The following is a 22,821-nucleotide window of genomic DNA, read 5'->3' as shown; positions in this document are numbered from 1 at the left end:
TCACCATCTCTATTTTTGTTTGCACTGTACCTCTTGCATGGAATGCTCAGTTAACAAATATTTAGTAGATCAGGTGCTGGGAAAAAACTATGTTAGTTCATTAATGACAGATACTATTTTTGTCCTCAAACAGTCTTGTTTGTCAGTGGGAGAGACCAATATAGGAAGAGGAGACCATGAAGTTGCTTTGAGTAAAATCAAAGAACCATGTACAGGGATTGCAGAGAGGAAGGGAGGGACAGGGATGGCCTCCTGGAAGAAGTTTTTCAAGTGGACATGAATCACTGATGGAAAGTTAAGCTGTTTTACAATCAGACCCTTCTAACAGAAGTTGGTTTATTGGTGTGCAGCAGGCAAACTAAGAAATGAGTTATATCCTGTTCTTTTCCTTCTCACTACCACCCCTCCGTTCGAGAGATGAAAGATTTCCCATGAGCTGGGCTCCAAGGTTTTATGGGCTGCTTTGATACAAAAGAGTGGTTTCATTGCAATGAGCTCTTCTTTGAAGGATCTTAGATATCAGATCTAAGCCTGTTACCAGATCTAGAGGCAGTGAAGACGGAAGGTCAGGTTTCAGCTGGTGTGTACTTGACCATTGGAAGAATTCTCACCACAGCAACGTAACCCACCTGCGTGATCCTAGTGTGAAGGCAGAAACTTGAGCTTCTTGTCATCAAAAACGTAAGAGGTTATTCACAGTGGCTCTGGGCTGAGATGGGGAACCATCTCATTTGGCTGACCATAAACCCTCTGGCCTTCCACCTCTCAAAATCTCGTCTGTGACTGAACACCACTTAAGGTTTGATTAACAGAGATCCTGCAGGACCCAAGAGAGGACCCCGAACTCTTCGTCTTGGCAATGTGGATCTTTGGACGTTTTGCTTCTGCATTTGTGCTGGAGCCCATGGACTGTATCTGGTCTCCTGCTGTGTTTATTAGGCCTGTGCAAGGTTTTAGAAAAGTCCCGTGCATTCTAGTTTTCCACCTCCCCACCTGCCTCTAAGCTTCACTTTCTTTACTCTCTGGCAGCATCAAGTATTTGAGTGAGTCTGCTCTGTTATACACATTCAGTTGGTATCAGACAGACGTAAGTGTCCAAACAACATTGGCCGGTGTTACACCAATCTGCTCAGTACCCCTTCTACCTAAGAACCTGAGACAATTGGTCAGGTAAAGTGACACATCTGGAGACAGTGCACAGTTCCTCATGGTTGTTTTATCTTGTGAACACTTTATAGAGTTATTTCAATTTCTGTATAAAATATGAAATTTAAATTTCTGTATAAAATATGTCTTCTTTCCTTCAAAAGATGAAAAGCAGCAACTCTACTTAATGTTCTTTCTATCCCCCACAATGCCTTGTTTCCTTTGCAAACCGAATGACTTATTAGTGTCTTGAGGCCCAACGTTCGCTACCACAAAGGTTCTATTTCAATTTGCACAGGTCAAAACCCATCACAAACTGAATCCTTAACTCTGGTCACTCAAACATATTTAACGTTCATAAGAAGGTAAAGGACGCAGTGCCAACCCTTTACCATTGCTTGAAAAATAAATAAAAGGGCTTTTTTTTAAAACTTAAAAGGGCATTTCTCACTGATGTTGGATTGGTAACGTCACCTTGAAATATAAAATCCTACACCATGCTTTAAAAAAAAAAAAAAGACATTTTTTTCATTCCGTAGAAGTTTGTTCTTATTTACCACTAGAGGAGGCTCTATGACTTAATATTGCAAAACTATTTCTATACAAAACATGATGCAAAGGAAAAATAATATTCTCTGTTCTTTTTTCTTGAGTAAAGGAGTGAAAAGTGTAGAAAAAGTAAATTGTTTATAGAAAGCATAATCACTCACCTAGTGACCAGTAAGAGAGTAGTTTAGTTACTATGTAAGGCTTATGGATGCACATAAGATTTTAAAAGGAGGGAAGGAACATTTAAATATATTGTAAACTTCACTCATAACAATTGAATTTTCTAAGTAAAGATAAGATGGCACTTCTCTCTGGCTTCTCTTATAGATCGAGACAAATAAAACAAATCTTTTATCCTTGTACGCCAAGATAAAAAACATTTACTTTTAGTAATAGAAAGCCATTGAGGGATTTTGGGAGAATGACATGAGCTGATTATCTTTCAGATCTTTTTGCTCTGTGCAGGTAAGGGGAACAAGAGTGGAAGCTGGGAGATTGGTTAGCAAGGCCATTTGTAGTTCAAGCACAACGGTGGTGGTAATGGAAATGGAGAGAATCCTGGATATCCTGAGAGAAACTTCAGGATTTGGTTTGCAGGCAGTCAATGGGACTTTTCGTGTTATTTCTTCTTGTGTTAAACTGTTTCCAAAGACGGCTGCAACCAAATTCTACATGCCTTTTATCCACTTCTCTCATCAAGAGATGGGGTTTATTTCCTCTGCTGTGGGCTGGCCCTATGATTTTTTTTTAACCAATAGAATGCAACAAAAATGACATTCTGGGACTCCAACACTAGATTTTAAGAGGCCTTTACTTATTCAGCCATTAAGGAAAAAAAAAAGGGAAATCCTGCCATTTAGAACAACATGGCTGAAGCTTGAGGAAATCATGCTAAGTAAAATAAGTCAGAGAAAGAAAAGTACTACACAATCTCATTCATGTAGAATTTAAAACTTACAAAAACAGAGTAGATAGTTGGTTGCCAGGGGCAGGGGGTTGGGGAAATGGGTGAAGGGAGTCAGAGTACAAACTTCCAGTTAGAAGTTCTGGGGGTCCCGAGTGCATCGCAGTGACTATAAGTAAGTCTGGGCTGTGCCACTGGACAGAGAAGCCACGTGGATAGAGCTGCCTTGGAGGAGACAGCTTGAGCAGTGTCCCCGTAGGGAAGGAGGCATCATAGCTGAGTCAGCACCTGGCCCCAACGTGTGAGATCCCAAGCATGTGAGTGAGGTCATTTTGGAATTTCCAGCCCAGCCCAGCTGTTATCAGCTGGAGAAAAGCCTAGCCACACTCTGAGCCCTGCCCAAATTCCTGACTCACAGGATCGTTGCTTTAAACCACTAAATTTTGGGTAGTTTGTTAAATAGCAAGAGATTGCTGCAACAGTGCTGCTTTTTGGGGGGTGGGATTATGTAGCTAATGACCTATTTCGATACTTCTCCTTCTCCCTGTAGAGACAACTTTCATCAGTTTTCTGATTCTGAAGTTCCTATTGTCTTTTCCTTACACTCCTCCAATTGTCTTATGCTGGTGAAATCAAACCAAACTGAATCCAAGTGTAGACACTAAAGGGGACAATAACTAATAAATACACACTGTGCAGCTCGAGCCTATGTGGGCTTGGGGGTAAAGGGCAGTTGTTACCTACTTGTGGGTTGAATGGGTACACGTGAGCCTTTCGTGCTTTTTCAGCATCAGCTCATCAAACACTTCTAGAGTTCCAAGAAACATGGGGCCAGTTTGAACCATGCCACCATGTATAGAGCACCTTCATGCCAGCACGGCACTGGGCACCGGAATAGAGCATCTGTGCTCTCGGCCTTTTGTCTCCATACACATCTCACTACTTGTTGGGCGGGCAGTAGACCAGGATCCGGGGATGTGGCCACCTTCCCAAAGGCCCTGTGGCTGGTCTCTGCTGAGGTCTTCCACTTGGGTTTTTCTCTATTGCTGACATGGGAAACTCTTCAGCTGCTTCCTGAGGTTACCGCAGCTATGCTGGCTTAACTCTTCCCAAGCCACCGGCACTGTGGGTTCTATTGAGACTTGTGTTTCTACACTATTCACAGGCCACAGGTCCCTCCCTGGTAGGATCAGAAAAATTTTTAGCTTGGTTGGGGGTGGGGTGGGGTGTTCAGATCTTTGTCGTCAGCTCAGATGACAAGCTAGTTATTTTTAATCGCTGCTGGCATCATGGCAAACACACTTTGTGCTCTAGATTCACAAACATACCCAATATATCCATGTTCTCTGTGGATCAATGGTATAAACACCCTAAGTCATATTCTCAGTTTTATAATGTATAAAGTAGCAGAAGTGGACAGAAAGTTACGAAGTGACCTGTCATTCCCAAAGAAGGGGCTGCTGGAGCTGCTAATAGGCACAGGTAATAGCCCATTTTATTAGTGAAAGTACTGTTGCCCCTAAATGTGGTCAGTGCTCTGGGGGAAACCACAGCTGGGGAGGTGGGACATTTGAAGCTGTCCTTAGGAACATTTACAGTCTGGGTCAAATCACATCATAAATGCCTCCTGTGTGTGCCTCCTCTTCCCACCAGTTTTCTATAGGTGAAATCAGATTCTAGAAGAACAAAAAGAACAGGGTAATATAGTCTAGGGTATGTGTGTATATTTTTGTAATTTTTTCTTTTTTTGGCAAGTTCATAACTATTTCCACATGATTATCAGGAAATGGGGTGGGGGTAGTGGTGGTAGCTAAGAGCTGACTTAATAACCTCGTTCTGATTTCCTCTGGGAAGGTTTAAACTCCTACAGGGTGAGCCAGGGGTCTAAAGCAAAAATTTAGATTTTAATGTACAGCATGGTAACTATAGTTAATAATACTGTACTGTACATCTGAAAGTTGCTAAGTGCAGATCTTAAGAGTTCTTATTACAAGAAAAAGTTGAAACTGTGAGGTGGATGTTAACTAGTCTTACTGTGACCATTTTGCAATGTATACAAATGTTGAATGAGAATGTTGTACACCTGAAATGAATGTTATATGTCAATTATACCTCAGTTAAAAAAGAAGTCCCATTTAGGTTTACTAGGATTCTTACTGCAGGAGGTAAAGAAAATATTCAGAGAATTGAAATAAACCACAGGGCTGTGCTTTTTTTCCCCATCTCCATCCCCATGTGTGACTGAGTAATAATTTTGCTGCAATGTTGGCCCTAATTATGTAATCTTTTCCATCTTTGACTCCCTACAGGAAAAATAATAAAAATTCAACAGATCTTGGGAATGACTTTTCAGTCCTCACTCTTCCTCCTCTGTGTATGGCTCCCTAACCCGACATGGTTCAAAGGCAGTTCCAACGTGCTCTCCCAGGAGTACAATATTCATAATCGGGATGCACCAGCTTGTGGGGAGGCCTGGGGTTCCCAGGGTCCAAGTGGGACTTGACAAATACTCTGCAGTGAGTGAACCTCTGGGCCGGTCTGATAGCACCTGTGGGTCTTGAGCAGCAAAGTCAACTCGCCTCCAGGGCTGGAAGCAAACCAGGCTCCAGGCAGGTTGCAGAGGGCAGACGCGCCCCACCTCTTGGGTTTCCCAGCACTCTCTGCAGCTCACAAAAGGGGGAAGCTCCCCATGGAGCATTTGAGATAAACTGAACAATTGGGTGCTCAGTCTATTGGCTAAAAACACAAATGTGTTATCTCACCAAACAACGTTCTATTTTTAGTTATGTAAGTATGTTCCGACTAATAAAAACTGTTTACAAATGACTGGTATTAACTTTGAGAGAACAAAATCACACGGGTCATACTCACAGGATTCACTCCCACAGAGAAAGCGATGCTCTGTAAAACATTTGTACAATGAGGGGTTTCCGGTCATTCTTTAAGTCTGAAATTGAAATTTTCAAGACAGGTTAAGTCTTTAATGCTGACACTCATTTAAAAAGGTGATTTTAATTTACAAAAGACAAAGTGGGTCTATATTTGTAAACATTTATTCTCTTGAACTGAAAAAGGCTTGCATCAGCACACATTGTACAGCCTTGCAAATTACACAGAAATTGAAAAAAAGGTTCCTTGTTCATAAGTGCAATGAATCTTTGATGTCCAGTGATCCGCTGCAAACAATGAAAACATTTTAAACCACTTAAGAAGTTGCCAGCACTCATCAAATGTATTTTCTTAGGTGAAAAGAAAAATCCACAAGGAAGGGAGGGGAATGCAAATAAGTGGCAGTTATTGGAGGGACACCTAAAAAAAAAAAAAAGTGGATTTTCCTGCCTAGAATGATTCCTATTCCCCTTTGAGTCTAAGTGGTTTGATTAAGAGGCATTAAGAACATAATTTACTTTACACTTAATGTTCATACCACCTAAATGAATAAGGAAAGGACCCTATGAAGGAATTCTGTATTTCCTGGAAAGCGTTTCTGTGTTTAGAGATACAGGGGAAGAGTAATCTATTTGTGGGTTCTCCTTAGTCACCCCCTTCAGCCCCCCCAAAAGATAGCACATGGTTTTGACTTGGTTATCCCACTGCTGCATTCTTTTCCCCCCAAATTCTATGTTGGGTCACACTGTGCTGGATGCAAAAAAGAAATACAGGTTGCAACTGGTTGTATCATTTTGAAGAATAATTTGCTGTACAATAGAGCTTTGGATCTGATACAAGAATTCAGAAATATAAAACAAAATAACTATAAAAGTTAGGAGGCATTTGAACAGCATTTCCTCAGAAAAAGCTGCTAACTCTGTATCATTCCGATGTGGATTCCTACAGTCACTTGGGGTGAAGTGTGTATGCCCTCCCTTTGCTGGAACACTGGCCTGTCTTCAACAAAAGCTGTAACGCCGTAACCGCACATCCTAGGCGTCTCTATCATGTTAACAGAAGCTCCAATACCAAGCCAATTAAGGATGGGAGAGGGCAGGGGAGTCACAAAGGCCAAGGGTCCAAGGTGGCTGTTACTGAGAACTCGCCCTTTCCAGGATGTGAAAGTCATAGTGCTTCTTGCTTGTTCTCAGTTTAAACTTGTTAACCGAGTTAATTTGTTTCTTCAATGCATTCTGCGCAGCGGAAATGGAGGGGAATGTGGCTAAAACGGTATACGTGGAGGCCAAGTCACTGGGTTTGGAGCGTTCAGAACTGACAGCATTGTCCCCACTGCCACAGCACAGGGGGTGACGACGCGGCTGGGACTGGGGGTCCCGCAGCCACCGGATCTTGGCGCCAATTTTAAAGAGTTCCCCAAAAAGCTTCTCTGCTTCCATGCGAGTTATTCCATCAGGTAGTTCAGTAATTTCCAAGACCTTCCCAACAACTAGAATGGAAAAGGTGTACATTAATAATCCCTGTTACCAAGGAGGTGGGCAAAAAATACTGTTGACACAGACATAACATAGAAATGAAGAGAATATTATGAAGCCATTCAAATCCACCAAACTGTAATAGTTATGGCTGCCTTTTAGTTCATTGCTACTTATCCCTTAGGCAAGGGGTGCAGAGCTCATGGTGCTAAAGTACCCATTTCACAGTCTTCAGTGATGGCTGCACATGTGAAAGCCAGCACTATACTCATACAGTGGCTTCTCTAAACAAGGCGTGTGATCTTGGGCAGTTTCTTGAACTTCACATTCCCACTGTAAAATAAAGACAATAGCACCTACCCTAACCATAGCAAGGAAGTTAAGTAGAAAATTAAGGTGATATATCTGTTCATTCAGTCTGTCTCCATATGGGTGTAAGCACTACTTCCTTTCTCTAAGAATACAGGGGCAAAGTGGCACACTACCTGTCCCTCTCACACACATCTTTTCCCTTTGGTCCCTTCAGGCCTCCTGAACCCACCTGTACCTGACTACACTCTGAAACCTGAAATGAGATAGAATTAAAAGAACATATTCAAGAACCCTGCATTAGAGGTGGCATAATTTTCTGACATTTCGCAGGACTCTGGGAAGAAGAAAACTCATCTCCGCGCTGTGGTATGATTTTACAGACAGACCATCAAACTGGTCAACAGTTCATAGAACCGCCCCCAGCTGCCTCTCAGGGACACACCTGCTTCTCCTGCGCCAAGATCAGTGGATGCAGCTTTTTTAGCTTGTTTCCGTCCTCGGCTTCCATGCCGGTTGCCAGACTGACCCTGAAAACCCACAAACAGATGAGAAGTAGTGTTAATAATACTGAAAAATGTGTTTGTGGACTGTTTAAAACCTTACCACCTAACCATATACAGTCTAGATTTTGTATTTCAGCAGAAGGAATTCAACCCCAGGCTTGTGAATCGTGCCTCTGTGGCGATGGCACTCCTGTCCGTCACTATGACCCGTCTCTTGCTGAGTAGCTGTTGTGAGCAAGAGTCCCTCATGCCCGGTCACCACCCGTCCCGGGCAGCATGTGCTCTCCTGTGGAGCTGAGCAGTGCACCACCTTCTGCCCGTCTGCCCTCGATGGGGTCAGGGGTAGCACTGATAAATTAACTGGCTGAGGCACAGAGCCCTCCCTGTACAGCCCAACAAGGAGGGCCCAGGGCGCCCACGCTGGGGAGCAGAGGGGGAGGTTCTGCCCACACGCCCGCCTGGGAGGTCACACAGCTGGCTCGCACACCTGCTGGGCTGGAATATGTCCGTGCAGGACGGCAGAAGGGTTGTACTGCAGTGGCTGGCCAAGTAACGGGTATCTGGCATCTCCTGAAAGTCAACAGAAACATTTTCACATTTTCCTCTACTCAATTATAAAGCATTTCTTACAGTTTCCTAAATTGTCTCAGTTAACATAAGTAGGGGACATATTTGGTAGGATAAAAAAGTGTAGGCATTGACATATTTAAAAAAAAAAATTAAAAGTTCCATATATCCTTTAAAGAGGTAAATTTCTGAAGGACTAAGGAGTAATAACAGTGGTTATGAAGGAGGGTAAGTGGTGGGAATTGGGTAGACAGGATAGGATGAAGAGAAACCCCTATATCCATTCACATTTCATATGAAATCCACCAAAATAACTATACTACCCACTCCACCCACTTTTTTAGCGATGCTGAAAAAAACCACATTTTCTCTGATGATTACAAATTAATATAACTTACATTCCAGGGGAAGGAAAGGACCCTGAAAAAACATTAAGCTCTCCATCTCCCCAAATTCATGATTAACTACTACGAATATATACATGTATACTTATTTACATATATGCATACAAATATTTTTACAGTCTTAACCAATGGGTATATTTACATTCTAGGTTTTGGGTCAGCTCTCAAGCTCTCTTTAAATGAAAATTTGTGTTTATAACTTCAAGTTGTTTAGAAAGAGTGGCACAGTTCTTAAGTGCTATTCATGAGCAAGTATCCCCTTCCTAAGTCAACAAGTGTGGTGCAGTCAGAGTGGAGACCCTCCGATTATTTTCTCTCACTCAGGGGTGCCTGAAGTCATTGCGTGATAAGGGCTTAATAAATGCTGACTGCAAAAACCTTGTTCTGGAGAAGAATGTTTTCATTTGTTATATTCTCATTTTATTTTAACCGTTAAGTCCCCAAACTCAGCACATTCTGTATTTGGAGGAGGGTTATGGGCAGGTGCTAGGAAAGCATTTTCAGGAAACATATACCCCACTCTCTCAATAGTTTCCTAACAGAGAGAAGCGAGGCGAGAGCTTCCTACCACTGTACGGACTCTCTTGTGATGAATACCAGGTGGGTACGAGGGCAGCTCCCTGGCAGGGCACACCCATGACATGTTTGCTCCTTTCCAAGCACTGGCTGAAGGGCAGATATGACAGGGAGGCTTAGCCCTGAGATCAGAGATGCAATGTGAAGCGTGAAGATGCATAAAAAACAGCTGCAAAGAAGTAAGAGTTAAGTTGAGGTCTATGGAGCAGTATTCTTTTCAATACGGAGATGACACTGTAGTCAGGACTAACCAGGGACCCCCTAACAGACCATGCTATGTGCTTCTCGTGGGGCATCATACAAGCCCACGCATCTCGATATGACTATATTGCCCCACAGTTGCAATCCACATGCTGTTTAATTTTTTTTTTAATAACATGCTTTATTTTTCTAGATTATTAAAGTCATGGTTTTGTAGAAAATTTGGAAATACAAAATTACAAAGGAGAAAGTAAAAACAACACTAGTAACTCTATCACTTCTAACATTTGGTGTGTATTTTTTTTTTTTTTTTGGTCTTTGTTCTATATAGGTGTGCTCACACGTGTGTCTATGTATATATTTTATAATTCTTTAAAAAAAATTGGGATATAATTAACATAAAACAAAATGCACATCTTTAGTGTTAAGTTTGATGAATTCTAACAATTGTAAAAGTCCATGTAACCATGACCTGAAAAGATAATGAACATTTCCCTTTCCTGAAAAGTTCCCTCAAGCTCATTTCCAGTCAACTCCATATCTCATTCATACCATTATCTGATTTCTAATATCATAGTTTAGTTCGCCTGTAGTTGTTTTTTATGTAATTAGAATCATACAGTATGTCTTCTTTTTGTGTATGGTTACTTTTAGGTTTAACATAATTCTGGGATTCATCTATGTTGTTGCATGTCAATAATTTGTTTTGTTTACTTTCATTGCTTAGTATTCCATTGCAAGGACACACTACAAACTACAATTTTGTGTATCAGGTCTCCACTGGTGGACATTTTGGGTTATGTCCAGTTTGAGCTATCATCATAAAATAAGGTTGTTGTAAATGTTCTTGTTCAAATCTGCATAAACATGTTTTCATTTCTCTTGGGTAAATACCTAGGAGTGGAATTGCTACATTGTGAGGTAAGTGATTAGCTTTGTAAGAAACAGTCAAATCTTTTCTCTGAGTGGTTTTATCATTTTACACTCCCCCACCAATGTGTGAGAATTTCAGTTGCTCTGTATCTTCATTAACATTTGGTGTTGTTAGTCTTTTTGATTATAGCCATTTTAGTGGGGACAAAGTGATATTTCATTCAGATTTTATTATTCCTTTCTCTAATGAATAATGATGTTGAGCATCTTTTTGAGGGCTTATTGGACACCTTGTTTGAAATGTCTATGTAACTTGGTTTTTAAAATAACTCATGACACTGTGACTATTTCTCCTTTTAATGATTCTTTAAAACATGGTTTTTAGATAACTGCATAGTATTCCTTCTATGAATACACCACAATCTAACTAATCCTTACTGATGGACATTTAGGTTGTTTTTGGATTTTTTTGCTATAAACTCTTCTGTGCTTAAATCAATGTGTGCATAGATTGTGTGCATTTGTCCTGACGATAAATTCCTGGAAACAAAATTAATGGTTTCAATATTATTTTATAATCATCCACTTATGTGTCTGTTCCTTCAACTAGTCTGAGGATTGGTGATGATGAGGACTTCACCTTATTCACTTTGTACATCAAGGGCAAACTGTATTTCCCCGAAAGTAAGACCGGATCTTATATTAAGTTTTGCTCCAAAAGACGCATTAGGGCTTATTTTCAGGAGATGTCTTATTTTTTTCATGTACAACAATTACATTCATGTACAACAATCTACATTTATTCATTAATTCATGTACAAAAATCTACATTTATTCAAATACAGTCATGTCATCTTCTTCTGGAACATCGTCATAACTCTCCAAACCCCGAATTCCGGCTTGAATTTCTTGTGCTTCCATTTCCTGTAGAACCATTGGCCCCAATCTCTCATGTCCAGCAATAGAGCTCTCCTTAAATGAGCACTTCCTGTCCATGTAGCCTGCTCGTAGTGCATTGGCAACACAGCTGTCAGTGATTTTATCCCATGAATTCTTCACCCAAGTCACAACCTCTTGCAGGCTAGGCCTCACAAAGTTTCCACGCTGATTTCTTTCCATTCTGTTTTCAATGTACTCATTGATTTCCATGCGCAAATGGTCCTTGAATGGCTTGTTTATTGCAATATCAAGAGTCTGGAGATAGGCAGTCATTCCCGCAGGAATCATTATTTGATCTATTCTTCTCTCTGCAAGGAAGTTCTTCATGTCTTTAGTGCGGTGAGTGCTGGCTGAATCCCAGACTAGCAGACCTCTCTGGCCACCTCGCAAAACAAGTGGCAGCATTAAATCGACCCACTTCCTTATAACTGCTTGTGTGCACCAGGCTTTTTCGGTTTCAAGAACATAAATGCCTGAAACACGTTCAACCTTATCCTTCTTGCCCTTTGTGATGATTAGAGGTGGGGCTTTCTTTCCATCCAGACGAATTGCCAAAATACAGGTAACACGAGCACTTTTGTAACCAGTGGAGGGAATGTAGATTGACGAGGCACCCCTCTGATCAATTGCCATTTGAGATCCTTGGCCCATAAACACTGCAGTTTCATCCATAGCAATCATGTTGGAGAGCTGGTATTTAGAAAAGTCGATGCCATCAACAAAGGACTTGAATGCAAGTGCACGTTTAATAACTTCAGTATCTTCCAGCTTGAACAGTGTTGTCGATCTTAGCGACAGTTCATATCGCTGAAGGAAGCCATCCAGCCAGTGTTGCGATGCTTTGAATTCTTCTGGGGATACTTCTAACTGTGGTGCCAATGCAAGGGCAAATGCTTGAATATCAGCCCTGCGTACAACCAAAGCCTTTGCTCTCCTGTCAGCAATCCATTCACAGATGATGTCTTCCAGCTCAGGAAATAATGGTTGACGACCTGATCCACACTTGCGCTTCTTAGCATTTCCCTCCTCCACCTGTTGACTGAGGTTATCGTACTCTGCACGCCATTTTCGGACCATTCGGAGATCCAACTTCTTCTTTTTGCAGAAAGCTGTAAGATTCTTGCCCCGGGAGTCTTCCACAATTCCTTTCTTGTACTCGATGGAATAGCTCTTTCTTTTTGCACTCATCTTGTCTGGGGGTCAAAATATTATTCCCTTTAAATCTACCATTAAATCAATTGTTAATTGAAGACTTACGAGACAGGAATGGCAACAAAAATGATGACAGTTAAGAATGATGGTCCACACAAAAGCGACGAAAAATTGCAGGCACCAAAATTCAGAAAATGTTTCTTTATTTCACACGAGTACATTAAATACATCTGTTACAACACACGACGTATTGAATTATGAAGATTCATATTAGGCACAACCACGTCAGTTCATTATCAAGTACGCACATTATTCGTATGTTGTGTCTACTCCAATTGGTCACTCGGCAATAAGTCTCGCGTTTGTCTGTTTACATAGGCTTTTACCTCTCATCCAACTGCACCCGTTTGAGTATTTACAAATACTTAATTATAATTTATCATATCATTTATTTTAAGTATTAATGTCAATATTATTATTTATTTATATTCAGTTATGTATTATTTTATAATTCAATATGTCCGTCGTGTGTTGCAACGGACACATATGTCCGCCTGGCTGACGATCTTAACCGGGAATTCTTTTTGGGGTAGGACTTATAATTACGAGCATCCTGAAAAATCATGCTATGGCTTATTTTCCGGTTAGGTCTTATTTTCGGGGAAATACGGTAGTAAGGCCTCAATAAATGCTTCTTAAATAAATTTTTGAATTAACTCTTGATATATATTACTCTAATATAGAAATTAGAAATATGGAACAAATATTGCATACTACTACAATAGAGGAAAGGAGTCTAAGGATAAGTTAAAGTCATTTTAATTCTGTTATGTAAGTAATTATTGAATTAAGTAATTACCAAATTATTAATTAGTGATGAAACACTAAGGTTAGGAAAGTACATGGTAATAAACAAATATACCCGGGTGGAGGTAAAAATGTCGTCCTATGGAAAACTGAAAGGTAGCAGTACCAAGTAAATCACAAAATTGCTGAGATTGATGTCTTAAAATTGTATGAGGTTGTGACTGGTTTTGGGCACACTTACCTTGCCCAGGAATAAAAGGTCTAGAAAACTGGGGTATGATGGAAAGTGGCGGTCCAGAAGGACGGACAGCTTTCAGGGTGGATAGCTGAGCTGGTGCTGGCGACTGAGCTGGTGAAGTAATGGGGCTGCAGAGTTGAGGGCTGTGCTGCAATTACATCAAGAAAATGGGTCAGCATTTTAGTCAGGCTTTTTGCAAATTTCCTTTTGCACAAAAAATTTTATTCTTTCTTTTTACAAATATGTACTTGTTATACTATTGCAACATATACTTGTTATTAAAAGAATTAAAACATTATAGAAATTTATAATTTCCAACTCTCAAACATATGCATAGATTGCCTCTATGCATATGGAAATAGACTATACAGTCTATTTTTGAATCTTGTTTTTGTGTCTTGACAATAATGTACTTTTCTTTTTTTTAATTTATTTTTAAAAATTTATTGGGGTGACAATTGTTAGTAAAATTACATAGATTTCAGATGTACAATTCTGTATTACATCATCTATAAATCCCATTGTGTGTTCACCACCCAGAGTCAGTTCTCCTTCCATCACCATATATTTGATCCTACTTTTCCATGAGAGAATATTTACATCCACCTCATTCTTTTTTTCACACTAATTATTTTAACATTTCATTTTTAAACAATTCATCCTGAAGAACAGAGCAAAAATAGCACAAAGAATTCTCAGACTTCCCAAATGTTAATATTTTATTATACTGGTTTTCTCTCTCTGTATATACTATTATTTTATTCTGAACTATTTGAGAATGAGTTGGTCGTGATACCTATCTATCCCCAATTATTAGTGTCTATTTCCTAAAAACAAGAAAATTTTCTTACATAAATAAATACAGAATTGTCAAAATCAGGCAACTAACAATAAGGTAATATTATGTAATTACTGTCATAATAATATATACGTTTATTATAATATTATATATATTTACTGTAATAATATATCATGATATATATTTGGGGAAGGAATACCCGGGAAGTGATGTTGTGTAATTTACAGAGTTCATTCAAATTTTGCCAACTGTCCCACTAATGTACTTTATAGCAAAAAGAAAAAAAAGAAAGAAAAAATCCCCCTCTAGTCCAAAATCCAATCTAGAACCAAGTGTTTCATTTATTTGTCATGTTCCTTTGATATTCTTTAATCTGGAACAGAAACTCAGTCTTTCTTCTCTTTCATGACTTTGACATTTTGAAGATCAGTTATTTTGTGAAATGTTCTTTAATTTGGGTTTGCCTGCTGTTTTCTCATCAAAAGATTCATGATATACATTTGGGGAAGGAATACCAGAGAAGTGATGTTGTGTCTTTCTTAGTGCATCATATGAGAAGGAACATGCTGTCCATTTGCCATCACAGTATTGGTGATTTTTTATTTCAATTACTTGGGTAAAGTGATGTCTGCCAGGTTTCTCCATTGTCACATTACTATTTCTTCCTTTGTAGTTGTGTCATGGGGAGATCATATTATCTGCGAACAGAGATAATTTTACTTCTTCCTTTCCAATTTAATGTCTTTTATTTCTTTTTCTTGACTAATTGCTCTGGGTAGAACTTCCGGTACGATGTTGGTTGAAGACACTTTGTATGACATCTATCTTTTAAAATCTATTGAGATAATATGTGGCCTACTATACAATCTATGCTAGAAAATGACCCATCTGCACCTGAGAAGAATGCATATGCTGCTGCTGTTGTCCGGTAGAGTATTCTGTATATGTTATGTTTGTTAGCTAATTTATTGTGTTTAAGTTCTCTTTTTCCTTACTTATCTTCTGTCTGGCTGTTCTATTCATTATTGAGAGTAGGGTGTTAAAGTCTCCAACTTTTATTGTAGAACTATTTCTTTCTTCAATTATGTCAGTTTTTGCTTCATATATTTTGATGGCCTTTTATTAGGTGTGTGTTTCTAATTGTTCTAGCTTGTTGCTGTATTAAAACTTTTATTGATATACAATGCCCTTTGTCTTGATAACACTTGTGATCTAAAGTTTATTTTGTCTGATATTAACATAACTACCCTTGCTCTCTTTTGGTTATGGTTTGCATGAAATACCTTTTTGCATCCGTTCACTTTCAATCTATTTGTGTCTTTGGATCAACAGAGTTTCTCGTAGACAGCATATAGTTAGAACATGTGTTGTCCCTACCGTTTTTGGTTGCTGGTGTTACAATTACATTTTTATACATTGTGTATCCCAAAACATAAACTAATAATTCTTTTAAATGCATCAGTCTCTTAAATTATATAGAAAACAATGTGGAGTTACAAACCAATGTTATAATAATACTACCTTTCAGATAATTTTAAAAATATATATTAGTCTCTTAAATCTTGTAGAAAGCAAAAAAGTAGAGTAACAAATCACTGATACGATGCAAGTAGCTTTTATAATTGACCATGTATTTAACTTAACTGACTGCTTTATTTCTTCATATGGCTTCGTATTACTGTCTAGTGCCCTTTTGTTTTACTTTGCAGGACTCGTTCGAGAATTTCTCACAGGGAAGGACTCAGCTTTTACCTGGGAATTCTTAATTTCTCCCTCTCTTTTGAAGGGAAGTTTTGTCAGATGTAGGATCTTAGTTGACAATTTTTTTTTTCTTTTAACACTTTGAATATATTGGCCTGTTGCCTCTAGCGTCCAAAGTTTCTGATGAAAAATCTGCTGATAATCTTTTTGAGGATCATTTGTATGTGACGAGTCATTTCTCTTGCTGTTTTGAACATTCTCTGTCTTCGTTTTTCAAAAGATTGATTATAAAGTGTCTCAATGTAGGTCTCTTTAAGTTCATCTTAGAGTCTGTTAAACTGCTTGATATTTACACTCATGTCTCTTATCAAATTGGGAAGTTTTCAGCCATTATTACTTTAAATATTCTCTCTGCACCTTTTTCTCTCTCATCTCTTTCCGGGACGCCCACAATGTGTATGTTGGTCCACTTGATTATTGTCCCACATGTACCTTAGGCTCTATTGGCTTTTCTTCATTCTCTCTTCTGTCTCTTCCCTAGACGCGATATTTTTCATTGTCCTATCTTCAAGTACTGTGATTCTTCCTTCTGCCTGTTCAAATAGGCCACTGAATTCCTTTAGTGAATTTTTTTCACTTCAGTTATTGTATTTTTAACTCCAGAATTTATTTTTGGTTTCTTTTAGGTTTTATCTTTATTGATATTTCCATTTCATTCATACATTGTTTTCTTTTTTGTTTTGTTTTGTTTAATTAAAGTTTATTGGGGTTACAACTGTTAGTAAAGTTACATAGATTTCAGGTGTACAATTCTGTATTACATCATCTATATATCACATTGTATGTTCACCACCCAGAGTCAGTTCTCTTTCCATCACCATATATTTGATCCCCTTTACCATACATTATTTTCTTTTTCCACATCTTCTTTTAGTAGTTTGAGCATCCTTTAGATAGTTGTCTTAAAGTATGTCTAGGAGATCTGCCATAAGATATTTTTTTAGTGGCAGTTTCTTTTATTTTTTTATTTTAATTTATTTTTCCTTTGAATGGGTCCTAATTTCCTGTTTCTTTCCTGTGAGGATTGTTTCTTGTTGGAAATTGGCTATTTGAATCTAATAATGTGGTTAACTGTAGAAATCAGAGTCTCCCCCTTTCCCAGGGTTTGCTTTTTGTTGTTGTCATTGCTTTCTTTTATTGATTGTTGTAGGCTGCTCCTGTACGAAGGATCAGCCTGAGGTGTAACCTTCTTCTCAGAGCCTGTGTCTCTCCCTGGGCTTGTGTAGTTACTTTCAGAGCCTGTGTCTTTCCCTGGGCTTGTGTAGTTACTTTCTAATTCTTCCTATATATTCAGTTCCTTTTGAATGTCCTAGTCCTTAATGTCCAGTTCCAAAAAAGGGTTAAAAGAGAAAAATGAAGGGAGGAGAAAAAGGGCACTAGCCCTTTAAATCCCCTCAAAGATGGAGGGGGGCAGGTTTGCAACAATGTGGGGAGGTACAAAAACAATGGCACCGCCTCTTTGTGTACACCTCTGTGATGAGTAGAAATCCATGATCAGAACACAAATCCTCTGTATTTGGAGGACAGGGTCCTTTAGGCCCACCCTGGCTCCCAGAAGCTGCTCCAGGAACATGTACACAGCTGCCCGTCATGGGGTTGGGGGGTAGGGGATGGGTAGCTGCTACTGTGCTAGGAGCTGAAATTGACTGAAATTACTGCAATTTATTGCCCAGGCTTTTCCCTGGCAGTTGCAAGCCTTCTAGAATAGATTCTAGAGTTCCAAAGTAGTTACATCAGACAGATTCTGCAGGTGCAATTATTTCTAGGTGGGGAGACAGATTCTTTGTGCTTCCTACTCCACCTTGCCCGAATCCTCTCTCCTCCAGTGATGATTCATACCTGGTGATTTTCTTATTCCATCATTCCTTCTATATGTATCCGTCCACATTCTACTGTAAAAAAGAGCTTCACACTCTCCTCCTTTTATTCATTTGTATCAGTAGGGCCTTGTGGATTCTTATTTTATCCGATGGTGATTATTCATTTCCTAATTATTTTATGCCCAAAGCTTTCAAGCCTGATGCTATCCTTTGATACATCCCCATCATTCTTTGGGTACTTCATTACTTTCTGGCATAGCAACATGTTCCACGGTCATCTTGTACTTTCCCTGATTGAACCCAGGCAACAGTCATTTCACTAAGCAGCCCTGGTTGCTTTTAGTGGAGAATGGAATTTAGAAAGTACCAGCTGGGCAAGTCGGTGTATCCCATTATTTTTAGTACATACACTTAAGAGTTATTTTCCTAAATGGTATAGTAGTTTATTCAATCAGTTGCCTACTGCTGAATATCAAGACCATTTCCAGTTTTTCAGTGTTACAAAAGGGAAGAAAGAAATATCCCTGAACACATGTTTTGTACGGTGATTCCACAATTTTTACTGCACAAAGTTCTAGAAGTAGATTTATGAATCAAAAGTTATGGACCTTCCACATTTTAAAAAAATGTCACTAAACTGCACTCCAAAAAGTACTTTATCAATTCATAAAACCACCAAGACTATACAAGAGAGTTTATAACTAGATATCTGTCAACGCTGTAAATTATCCTAAATTTTCCCAATTATATAGATAAAAAATATTTTAATATTTTCACCTGTTTAAATGCCCAATGGCCATTTATAGTTTGTGAGCTAGCTTTTAAGTGACCTTTGACTTTTAATTCTGTTATGATTTTGTTATACGCGTTGAAAATATTTTCGTTTATCTTTTAAAAAAATTTCAAAAACTTTTTAATGCTGTAAACTTTCAACTATATAAAAGCGACGATAGGCAAGTATAAAAAACTTCTATGTACCCATCATCTAACTGTGAATGTGATTTCCCCTGCTTTTTCCATCCTAAAGTATTTAAAGCAAATCTCAGATGCAACATTTCACTTGAAAATATTTCAGTATATAAATATTTCTAAGATATAAAAACGATTAAAAAAACCCACTGTTATCATACCCAAAATTAACATATTTGAATATTGTCTTTTTTGCTCAAAAATGTCTTTGGATTGTTCAGTATCTAAGAAAGATTCATACGTTGCATCTGATTGTTATAACTCTTCAGTTTCCTTTAATCTATAACAGATTTAACCTCCATTTCAAAATGCCATTTGTCTGTTGAAGAAGTGGGGTCAGTTTGTCCAGTACAATTTGTCCAGTTGTTTTTTTCTCCCCCTTCGTTTTCTGTAAATGAACAGCTAGACTTAGAGACTTGATTAGATTCAGGTTGAATATTTGTTGACAAGTACATCACAGAACACTGTATATTTCCTCTACATCACAGTAGGAAGCAAATGATGTTTGGTCAACCTACTTTTAGTGATGCTACAATTGATCAATTGTTTAAAGTGTTGTCTGCCTAATCTATCCATTTTAAAGTTCCCCATAAACCTTTTCCTATTTTTGGCATGTGCTGATGATTTTTCCTTGATCCATGATTTTCACAGGATTCTAAAATGGTGATTTTAAGTTCTACCATTGCTTTTACATTTATTAATTATATTCTATGATGAAGAGCATTCCCTCATTAACTTTCTGGTTACACTAAAATATAGTTTATATGGAAAAGGTAGGATAACTACTTAATTCTTTTTCTTTATTACATTTCAGATCTAATTTATCTTCTGATTTTTAAAAAAAGTGTTTTGAGCATGCAGAAGTTGGGTAATAATATTTAAATACTGAAAGAAATTGCACATAAATATTCAAACTTTTTTACTAATCTGTTTGAGATTTCAAATTCACTGTCAAGCCTTTTAGGTCAATCGTCTGTGACTAAAATATTGAAAGTTTTAAAATCAAGCATCTTACCTGAACAATATTGTCTACATTGCTAAATTCCACACACTTCTGTCCTCTCTGGTGATCACTGTAATACTTGTTTTGTTTCCACTGAGGGGGTGAGTGGGCACGAGACTGTGGATTGTTTGGTACATTGAGCTGCATCATCACCATTCCTCCACCAGGTGGCGGAGGTGGCACAGCTGAAAATCAGAAGTAGGATACTGCAATCAGTATGCTTGAGCAACTAGCTTTGGTGGTGTCTTTAAACACCAAGATAACGGCCATAATTGTACATTTCTGAACAAAATTTTACTATTATATATGTAAGGCAGATTTCAACTCTAGTACTTCTTGTTTAAAAAGGCATTAAAATTGACTCTGTAGACCTAATTGTCTCACTTACCCTAAAAATAATAGGTTTATAATTATTCAGGGAAGTCCAATTATTTACTACAGGAACCAGTGGAGAGTATCACAATTGAGGTATGATTTATAAAAGTACTTAATTTTTTAAATGAATTAATTTTAAAAAGGACATTTTTCTAAAACACAAATAGAAGTTCTGGGAAAAATTAATATCCACAGAAATGTTGACATACAGCAAAAAGTCTTTTTTATTTCACGCAGTGGAAAAGTTTGGGACATGGGAATTAACAAAACACGATTTTAGTACCCTGAAATGTCCTATGACTGGGAAAGTTATTTAATCTCTTTTATTGTGTTTTCTCATCTGAAAAAGGAGGCTGGCCAGATCTCCTTGGCTGACTTGAAAGATCACATGTAACTCTGCTAACAAAACACTCTGCTAACTGTACAGTAAGGACAAGGGGACTCCTGTATCTACCTTCTTAGCTAATTTCTTTCTCTCATGTAGCAGGACTGCAGCACCACTAGTAGTAGGCTTGTACTTTGCCTGCGACACTCTCCACTTCAGTGCAAGGTAAGGGAGGTCCTGTGACCTGTCTGCAGGCCCACAGTTTGCACTGCAATAACCACGGCAGTTTCCTGTTTCCTAGAAATAGAACCAGCCTGACCTGGCTGGGCAAACCACAGAAGGGCTGACCACTCAGGACATCTCAAAGTTCTCAGCCAGAGCAGACCATGCAGGATGCAGTCACTGTTAGTCATTTATTTGATAATATTTATTATTTCTGTTTCTCATAGATGACATAACAAATTACTACAATAAAATATGGTGTTATGAGAAAAGGACTGTTTAAGAAGCTACAGAAGGACAGTAAAAGAAGCAACGAACTGTTTTAAGGACTGGGGAAACCTTTGTAGAAAAGGTAATTTTTGAGTCAAAATTTAAGGATGATCAGGATATTGGCAAACAGAGGATGGTGGATAGGCATTCCAGGCAGAGGGAAGAACAGGTACAAAATATCTTTGGTGTAAGAAAGCATAGTATATACTGGAAACATAAGTATAAACAGGAGGCTAACTTGCTAGACAGTCTAGAGAATCCATGCAAATTTATTTATTCAGAGGAATGACATGAAGAGACTTTGTTTCAAGACAATAATTTTTGAACTGTCTGTATGTGTGTTTGTGTGTTAGTGAGGAGAAAAGTTGGGTGTAAGGGAAACACGAAATAAGCAAAAACCTAAGAGATTACTACAAGTAAGACATGAAAAGAATTGACCAAAAGGAATAGCAGTGAGGAAGGAAAGAAGATATCAGATTTGAGGAAATGGTGATGGCATGAATGTAAAAGGGAGAACAGAGACAGTTTATTATGACTTTGAAATTTATTTTAGTCCCGAGATAGAAGGCGAGGTAAAAAATGCAAGAAGAGGAAGAAATATTAAATCTAAAGTGCCTTTGACACATCTGGCTCGGGATGTAGTAGGCATGTGTGGCTATATGGTCCTGTCTCAGCGGAAGTAATATTTGGGAGGTGTTGGCAAAAAGCTGCCTAGGAGGTGCTTGGATTACCCAGGAAGAGCTTGAAGAGCAATGACACACTGCCTAAGAAAGGATCCTAAGAAACATCAATATTTATGAGGCAAGGAAGGAAGAAGAGCCTGAGGAGGAGACACAGATAGCAGTGTGGTAATGGCAACGGTAGAAAAGGAAGAAATGGACTGAACCTGTTAACTCTGATTTTGCATGCATCCTAAATATCCTGGGTATATCTCGCACCATAACAAATCGAAAACCTTTTTCTAGAAATGCCTAAGAAATTCAATTATTTCTCAAATGGATAAACCATTATCTTTTTATTTTTCCCCCAATTATCTATTCATACCTGCACACTGGTGGCTTTGAAGCTGCTGGGAATTGCATGGTGAAGTAGTTCGAGGAAATTGTACTTGTTCTGATCCGGGATGTTGCAAGTAACCTACGGATGAACTATGGGGGGCAAAAAATCAAACAAACACAAAAACACAGCACAATGAGATGGAGATGACTGTAAAGATACTTTGAACAAACAGTCCTTCATATTTATTTAAATGAAATATTGGTTAGCAGTACAAGTCAAATGTAACTCTTTTCTTTGCGAGTTATAAATGATTACCTTTTGGATAAAGTTACTTATGTTTATGGCAATAATACTGATTCTTTAAAATGATGAAAAAACAACTAATTCCATTGCTCTTACTCTTTTACAACTTACTCTAAACATGGCTTTTGTATTGTTCAAATAATTATTTAAAAAAGAATAAACTAACTTACTGACTTTACAAAATAAAAAGATAATTTATTTGGATGTCACGAAGCTGTATTTTAGAAGAGAATATGCAGTTTGACAATGCTGAGACTCAGAAAAAAATAGTTTATTGCTGAAAAATGTATTATCTAAGAATAAAATAAACAATAGAACATGATTCTGACATATTCTAAAATAAATACTGACATAAACAAGGCTGTTAGTGTAAAACCATTAAGTTATTGCTGTATTGTTTTTCAAAAGTGAGTCCTTGAGACTAACATACAATTTATCAT

General features: G+C 38.2%; 1 protein-coding gene across 8 annotated transcripts in view; it reads right to left on the bottom strand.

Annotated features, from left to right (window-relative positions):
• Positions 1-5,634: 5,634 nt before the first annotated feature.
• The window catches only part of R3HDM1 (R3H domain containing 1), a 111,533-nt gene continuing 94,346 nt past the window's right edge, over positions 5,635-22,821 (bottom strand). For all 8 annotated transcript variants that reach the window (XM_074335625.1, XM_074335626.1, XM_074335634.1 and 5 more), the window contains 6 exons: positions 22,124-22,227; positions 19,900-20,072; positions 13,539-13,683; positions 8,266-8,348; positions 7,718-7,802; positions 5,635-6,977 (listed from right to left, as the gene is read on the bottom strand). In XM_074335625.1, coding sequence (XP_074191726.1) covers positions 6,622-6,977; positions 7,718-7,802; positions 8,266-8,348; positions 13,539-13,683; positions 19,900-20,072; positions 22,124-22,227 — 946 coding nt within the window. In that variant the 3' untranslated portion in view covers positions 5,635-6,621. The remainder of the gene's footprint in view (positions 6,978-7,717; positions 7,803-8,265; positions 8,349-13,538; positions 13,684-19,899; positions 20,073-22,123; positions 22,228-22,821) is intronic.

This window comes from Rhinolophus sinicus, linkage group LG01 (assembly GCF_036562045.2).
Source record: "Rhinolophus sinicus isolate RSC01 linkage group LG01, ASM3656204v1, whole genome shotgun sequence".
NCBI classification, from domain to species: domain Eukaryota; kingdom Metazoa; phylum Chordata; class Mammalia; order Chiroptera; family Rhinolophidae; genus Rhinolophus; species Rhinolophus sinicus.
The sequence above is the reverse complement of the archived record's forward strand: the minus strand, read 5'-3'. Positions and strand labels throughout refer to the sequence as shown.